The following is an 8182-nucleotide window of genomic DNA, read 5'->3' as shown; positions in this document are numbered from 1 at the left end:
CTCCATACATAAAAATAGTTTTGGGGTTACTGAAGAAACTTTAATTTCATGTGTAAAGTATGAATTTTTGTTTGATATATTTTTATGTGGTTTGACTAAAATGTAGTCTCATACAAATATTACTTGTTAAAGGGACATGACATTTAGAATAAAAAGTTTGCTTTTATTATTACCTCTGTCTCTTGGCATCCTTGATTCAAATGTGGCCTCTTTCCATGAGAGCATACTGAGGTAGGCTCAGGAGCTTGCATGTGTCTAGAGCACTATATGGCAGGCAGCAGAAGAGACCATTTGGTCCTGGAGATATGTGCACGTTCCTGTGCCTACCTAGGTATGTTCTATGATACCTATAGAATGAAGGAAGTGTGCGCGTCACCCGTCCCCTCTCAGTGCTGCTCTGTTGCGTGCAGGATAAAGCCTGCGGGCTGTGAGCGGGGGGCGGAGCTGCGCGTGACGTCACGGCCCATACATTACCCCAGCTGGGAAGCCGGCTCCTCATCTTGAGGTCTGGCCGGGGAACTAGCAGCATCAGGGCGGCTGGAGGAGCGGAGGGTTAGCGGTCTCTGCTCCATGGGACTGGGTTAGCATTAGTCCGGTTGGTTCTGAGGTTCCTTGTGTGGCCCTTTGCCTGGGCTCCTATTACCCAGGGTAGCGCTCCCAGGTTCCTCACCAGATGATCTCCTTGTGAACAGAAGTAACCACAGACTCCTGCGTCTGAGCACGGATGTAATCTCAGGCTACCTGACCCCGGACTACCTATCCCAGCCTGCCCTTCTTCTGCGTCTGGATATCTAAGGACAGATTTACCTACCGGTGACTTACAGCAGAAGGTCCCCTACTCGGTGCTTCTCTCCCGGCTCTAGCCTGGGCATCTGTATGTGAGCCTGGGCATCTGTATGTGAGCTGGGCACCTGATCCTGGGCATTTGTATGTGAGCCTGGCACCCCACCTGATCCTGGGCATCTGTATGTGAGCTTGGCACCCCACCTGGTCCTGGGCACCTGATCCTGGGCATCTGTATGTGAGCTGGGCACCTGATCCTGGGCATTTGTATGTGAGCCTGGCACCCCACCTGATCCTGGGCATCTGTATGTGAGCTTGGCACCCCACCTGATCCTGGGCATCTGTATGTGAGCTTGGCACCCCACCTGATCCTGGGCATCTGTATGTGAGCTTGGCACCCCACCTGATCCTGGGCATCTGTATGTGAGCCTGGCACCCCACCTGATCCTGGGCATCTGTATGTGAGCTTGGCACCCCTCCTGGGCATCTGTATGCTATGCTGGCACCCCTGTTGCTCTGAGAATCTGTAGATGAGCCTGGCACTCGTCCTGGGCATCTATATGAGAGCCTGGCACTCGCCCTGGGCATCTATATGAGAGCCTGGCACTCGCCCTGGGCATCTATATGAGAGCCTGGCACTCGCCCTGGGCATCTATATGAGAGCCTGGCACTCGCCCTGGGCATCTATATGAGAGCCTGGCACTCGCCCTGGGCATCTATATGAGAGCCTGGCACTCGCCCTGGGCATCTATATGAGAGCCTGGCACACGTCCTGGGCAGAATGAAGCCGAGCACCGCAGCCCCAGAGCAGGAGGGCTCTCCCCGCCGTGAGTCTGACTGTGAGCGCCAGAGGACCCGAGAGCGGCTGGAAGCTACACTAGCCGGGCTGGGGGAGCTGGGCTACCTGAGGGCCCGGCAGGAGCTGCTGGTTAGGGCGGCTCTGAACCCCCGGACACTGGGCGACCCCCCGAACCGTGGTGAGAGCCCGCGGAGCCTGGAGGAGAAGTTCCTGGAGGAGAATATACTGCTCCTGAAAAAGCAGCTGGTGAGTGAGGCAACTCCCGGGGCAACTGGAGGGGCAGTTTATGGGTTAACCTTCTGCTTGTGGGGTAAATCTGACCTCGTGGGGCAGCTAGATGTGCTAAGGGTCACAATGTAAATGACCATAGGGTAGATATAAACACTCATCCCTTGTCAGACTTTGGCACTGGTGCATCTGTGACTAGGTGGGGTTGGGGTATTACATAGGGGTAGTATTTCAGTTGGGGCATATTACTGGGCTCGGGGTTTATTATTATAGGTGTCTAGGTCATTGGCTCTCTAGGCGTGTGCACTGGTCACATACCCCACATTGTCACAGCCATTTGTCATTATGCATCATTTTACCCCACTGCCCCCCACTCACCTTGCAGATTCCCAATCCTCCTCTCTTGTAGCACTGATATCTCCCTCGGTTTTAAACACCCTCAATAATAAAAGCAAACAGTCAATGCCAAGAGACAGGGGTAATAATAAAAGCAAACAGTCAATGCCAAGAGACAGGGGTAATAATAAAAGCAAACAGTCAATGCCAAGAGACAGGGGTAATAATAAAAGCAAACAGTCAATGCCAAGAGACAGGGGTAATAATAAAAGCAAACAGTCAATGCCAAGAGACAGGGGTAATAATAAAAGCAAACAGTCAATGCCAAGAGACAGGGGTAATAATAAAAGTAAACAGTCTTGCATCTAATACAATGGCATGTGGCACTTCCTTAGCTGTCACTGAAGAGGCAATAAAATGACATAAGCCAGAGACAATGTAAATCTCTCCTGTATAACGGTCTCATAGATAAACCTACAGAATTTACAATATGGGGACAGCAGGGGGCGCTCTAACAGTAAATTAAAGCACCAGATTTCTGCTCCTGCCTAAAGCTCAACTGTATGGGCTCCTCTGGTGTCTGAGACTAAAGCCCTGACTGAACCCATCAGCTCATTCACTGCCTGTATCATGGGGCTGTGTGCAATATAAAGTTATTACCATCTTAAAGGGATACTGAACCCAAATGGTTTTTTTTTCGTGATTCAGATAGAGCATGCAATTTTAAGCAACTTTCTAATTTACTCCTTATCAATTTTTCTTTGTTCTCTTGATATCTTTATTTGAAAAATAAAGTTTAGCACCCTGGACAGCACTTGTTTATTGGTGGATGCATTTATCCACCAATCGGCAAGAACAACCCAGGTTGTTCATCAAAATGGGCCGGCATCTAAACTTACATTCTTGCTTTTCAAATAAAAATACCAAGAGAATGAAGAACATTTGATAATAGGAATAAATTAGAAAGTTGCTTAAAATTGCATGCTCTATCTGAATCACAAAAGAAAAAAAATTGGGTTCAGTGTCCCTTTAAATAAGTGTGTTCTCAGTTGTGTGTTTTTTTGTTTTTTTTTTCTAGCGTTATCTCTGTATTTAGGCATCATATGTCATGTTTAGTTTCCCTCCCATAAATCCTTTGTTATAAATGGTTTATTTTAAACTTAGAAATGTGTGCTGGGTTTTTTTTTGTTTTTATTTCACCCTTCATCTGACCATCAAATACACTGAGACTAAGAATATATTAGATTCTCATTTCTCTATCAAATACTGAATATAAAAAAATATACTGTTTTGTGTTTATAAAGGGCAGTGACTTACATTTTGATGAATGTATATGTACATCCTGTATATGTATGTGTGAGATAGAGAGATATATATATATATATATATATATATATATATATATATATATATATATATATATATGAATTTTTATATATAGCTTAAACTTTTTTAATTTTTTTTCTGTCTAGAATTGCTTGAGGAAACGAGATGCTGGGTTATTAAGCCAGCTACACGAACTGGACAAACAGATTAATGATCTTAAAATAGAGGGTGAAAAATCAATTGAAGAGAACCCTGAAAACGATAGTCGCCCCAGCTCAGGTGAGTGACTGTAAGAGCAGAACAAATCCTATAGAATTCTTCCTCTAATAGCTGATTTGTCACTTGCTTCAGAATGTATTTGCTTTTGATTTCATGAAAGGGATATAAAGCTCAGAATTGAATTCCCTATAATTAAAGTAATGAAACCGGAACAATGCAGAAAAATATATATATATATATATATATATATATTATATATATATATATATATATATATATATATATATATATATATATATATATATATATATATATATATTATTTTGTTTGCTAGTTAAAAACAAAGTTTCTTTTGTATAAACTGTGCTCACATTCCCTAGAGAGTCTTAAACAAATTCTGCAATCTAAGAATCTTGTAAATTGCCTGAACCAACTACATTCTATTTCCTTTACTTGAGACCAACTGTAAATTAGTTTGTGCACTGCTCTAAGCAATCACTGAATACGTGAAGCTGGATTAACAAATTTGCAGCAAATACAAAATCTGAGTTCCAGCCGCTAATGGGGACCACAATGTCCCATTAGTTTATAGGCACTTCAGTTTTGTACGTAATGTCTCTGAACAGGCTGCTGTAGTGAAAAGTAAACTTTTTTTTTTTTTAACCCTTTTGGCGCTAAGGTAAAAAAATAAATAAAGCAATCTCTAATTGTTAATTTTTTTTTTAATCTTATAAGACACTTTGCAGCCTTTTCTCTTAAGGCTAATTATGGGTAATACCATTTTATTGCATTGTTCTTTATGTACACGCTCCTCAAATTCCTTAGAAATTCTCTAGGACATCTGCAATGTGGTTTTCCCTGCTGATACAAGAATGTGAGGATTTTGTTTTTAATTTATTTTTAGGGTTTTATGAGCTGAGCGATGGCACCTCCGGATCGCTTTCCAATTCCTCCAACTCTGTTTTTAGTGAATGTTTATCCAGCTGCCATTCAGGCACCTGCTTCTGCAGCCCACTCGAAGCCTCATTACATATCACAGATGGTCAGCCCAAGTCTGCAGGTAAATTTCAGTTGTCTTGTAAACCCTGAAAAGATTTTAGCTTTTTTAGGACATGACAGTGAGGAGTGTGATTAATCCCAGTAAAATTCCAAATTTTAAAAATTATTAAAATGGAAAAACATCACTGCAGTGGTTAATTATTGTTTGTAAGGAAATTAAAAATGACATAAATAAAGCGGATATATCCAGAGTTAAGCATTGCATTGCAAAAGATCAACAAATACATTACATTAAAATCAGTATAAAATGTGCAGGAAAAAACCCCTTTAGATATCCTTACATGGGTTTTCTTTGCTGTGACCTTCCCTGGGGTCTAAAGTTACTGACCTTTTGGACTGAGCCCAGCGTTTACTGTGACATTGCTGGGTCAGACAAACTGTATCATACTTGGTGTCAAAGTTCTGCCCCAGTGTACTACTATGGGGTTCCTGCTACAATACCATGTGCATGCACAGTACTTATCTCCTTTTAAAATAAATATAAATCTATAGTGTTGTTTTTTATTTTTATGATAATTCTGTATTTGTTCCCCTATTTCATCTTTCTGTACACTGACTTGGTAAAACCACTTTGTTTCAGATGAGTTCCTGGAATGGTTGGACTGCAGAGATGGTCAGTGTGACGTCCAGTCAACAGGCACTGTACGCCGTTCATTTTCAGCTCCTCATCCCAATTCTTCTGAGGTTGTTGCAGATGTTCACCCAAAGTATCAGTGTGATTTGGTGTCTAAAAATGGGAATGACATTTACCGCTACCCTAGCCCCCTTCATGCTGTGGCAGTGCAGAGCCCAATGTTCCTCTTGTCTATGATGGGAAATGTGAAGGGGGAGGCTGAACTTGGCTCCAACATTAATGATGTCTGCATAGGAACTGCAGTAGACACATTAAAAAGTGAAGACTGCTTGCATCAGCAGGAAGGTCTTGTTTCTATACCTTTTTCTTCTAGTAAAAAGTTGGATAGCTACATTTTATGTGTAATTCAGAAAAAAGCACTTCCTGTAAGGACTAACAAGCCCAGGACCAGTGTAAACGCAGACCCAGCCAAGGGTATTTTACGACATGGGAGCATGTGTGTCAAACAGACTGGTGGGGCTCCTCCTCATAGCAGCAGTAACGCTAATTTGAAGAATTCTAAACAGACATGTTTACATTCCACTGGAATAAACCCTTTGGATAATAGCACTTACTCTTCTCTAAAACAGTGCTCTAAAGAGACTCAAAGTGAACAGCTGGAAACTAAAAAGATGCCATCAGTCCCAAACTACCCACCAAATAATATTAATGAACTTCAAAGCCAAAACAATTTACGAAATAATGTCAAGTCTGTTGCTCAGTGTCTGGGAAGAGGTCTTGGAACTGTGACCTCAAATGTTCAAAAGGAACTGAACACTCTTCATAATGCACCCACTAATCTTTCTAATGCATCAAATGCTCTTTGCAACAGCTCCTCTAAGGACACTTCAAACAATGTTCCTCTCCATCAGGAGGTCAAAATCATGCCACAACCAAAGAGGATTTCCCCAAAGAACACCATTAATTCTTATCAAGCGTCTTCTTCCCTTGATGAGAGACCATCTTTGGACTTTAAGAGTGAAGGCTCCTCATCTCAGAGCCTTGATGAAGGACTTTTGGTGAATGCTCATTATATACCAGCTCAGCAACATGGTGTTAAACTCCACAAGGCCACAAAAAATGTTAGGATAATGAAGAGCTCTACTTTAAAACAGAAAGCTAATGCTCAGCATGTTGTAGAAAGTGGTTGCCAGACATTAAAGGAGAAAGGAAAAGTAAGTGGTAAAAAGTGTAGATTTCCTGATGACTTGGACACAAACAAAAAAGTTAAAAAGGTTATTTCTAGAGTGAAGAAAGTAAGTTATTCTCCAGTAGAGAATGGTGGTATAGGAAAGAGCCCCAGTACAGCTAAGGCAGGAAATAAGTCTCATGGACATGCAAAGGATGTGGTTTTGGCAAAACCGAAGCACAAGAGAGGTGATTATCGCAGATGGAAGTCCTCGGCTGAGATTTCTTATGAAGAGGCACTTAGGAGAGCGAGGAGGCGACACCAGAGAGAAATGATGGGTTTGCATGCAAATGCTCCCCTTCCTTACACTAGTCCATACACCTACATTGCTAGCGATTCTGAGTATTCAGCCGAGTGTGAGTCTTTGTTTCACTCTACAGTGGTGGATACCAGTGAGGATGAACAAAGTAACTATACAACCAACTGTTTTGGGGACAGTGAGTCAAGTCTGAGTGAGGTGGAATTTGTTGGAGAAAGTACGTCTTCCAGTGATTCTGATGAAAGTGGGGGGCTGATTTGGTCTCAGTTTGTGAATACTCTCCCTATGCAAACAGCCACTGCTGCAGAACTTAAAACAGCCAAGGCGTTTGTGAAAATTAAGGCCTCTCACAACCTCAAGAAGAAAATTCTTCGCTTTAGGTCTGGATCTTTAAAACTGATGACAACTGTCTGATCCTTGGCCATCAGACTTCAACCCCCCGTAAATAATTTGATAGTCTTTGTACAAATATTTAAAGCCTACAGTAAGTTATGACTCTTTAAACTAGTGAACATTTACAATTTCCTACAGGGTTGAGAGTTGATAGACAACTTGGACATTTGTCCGGATTACATTTTAAGATGCCCCCTTCATGATTAAAAATTGATACAATTAGGGCAGTTTTTTTTCCCTCTCCTTTTGGTTCCAGAACTTCCACTTCTTCTTCCTTTTTTTTTTTTTTTTTTTTTTTTTTTAAAACATTCCATCTGAATCTGCACCTTTTTTTTATTCAGAAGGAATTTAAACTAAGACCATGTGTGTTCTGTTTCCATCCGCATATATCACAAAAAAAATTTGTTATGGTTGGTTCTTGCACTTTTTGACTCTCTTGTAAATTCAGACTTTGAATATAAAGACAGGACCACTTCCTTCAACCATATGCATGATCTGTGCATGAATCTGGTTCCTATACAGCTCATTAATTCTATAATTACTTGTATTTTATATATTTTGTACATTTTATATATAGCACATTTTACATTGTAATAAACTCTAAGCTAATGCTGTTTAAATGTATTAAATTGTAAAGTAACACTAAGCTTGTCTTGTTTGTGTTCAGACACAAATGATGTAGGAATTAAATTGCGCCTTGGTGAAGAGGCTAATCATTAAATTTACGTCTGATAATTCTGCCATCAAGTTTCACAACTTAAACTTTCAACATCTCCCTGGTATTAAATAAGTAGACTGAGCCAGCAGGTACTTTTTTTTTTTTTTTTTTTATTTTTTTTTTATTTTATTTTTTTTATTTCCTCCAAAGATATCTTGATTTTGTTTTTCCAAAGCCGATCAATAAATCCAATTATTGAATGTTATATGGCATTGCAGAAATACTAAGCTTGGACTCTAAGCTATCTTTTATTACACACA

The 8182-nt window shown here is 40.9% G+C and overlaps 1 protein-coding gene across 1 annotated transcript; it reads left to right on the top strand.

Annotated features, from left to right (window-relative positions):
* Nucleotides 1-500: 500 nt before the first annotated feature.
* Nucleotides 501-7925, top strand: DACT1 (dishevelled binding antagonist of beta catenin 1). The gene is made up of 4 exons (XM_053697311.1): nt 501-1828; nt 3619-3751; nt 4596-4751; nt 5331-7925. Exons 1-4 carry the CDS (start codon nt 1565-1567, stop codon nt 7223-7225), a joined length of 2448 nt encoding a protein of 815 aa, XP_053553286.1. The 5' UTR covers nt 501-1564; the 3' UTR covers nt 7226-7925.
* The last annotated feature ends 257 nt before the right edge of the window (nt 7926-8182 follow it).

Source organism: Bombina bombina, chromosome 1 (assembly GCF_027579735.1).
Source record: "Bombina bombina isolate aBomBom1 chromosome 1, aBomBom1.pri, whole genome shotgun sequence".
Lineage (NCBI taxonomy): Eukaryota > Metazoa > Chordata > Amphibia > Anura > Bombinatoridae > Bombina > Bombina bombina.
Note: the sequence above shows the minus strand (reverse complement) of the source record. Positions and strands in the feature narration are given on the sequence as shown.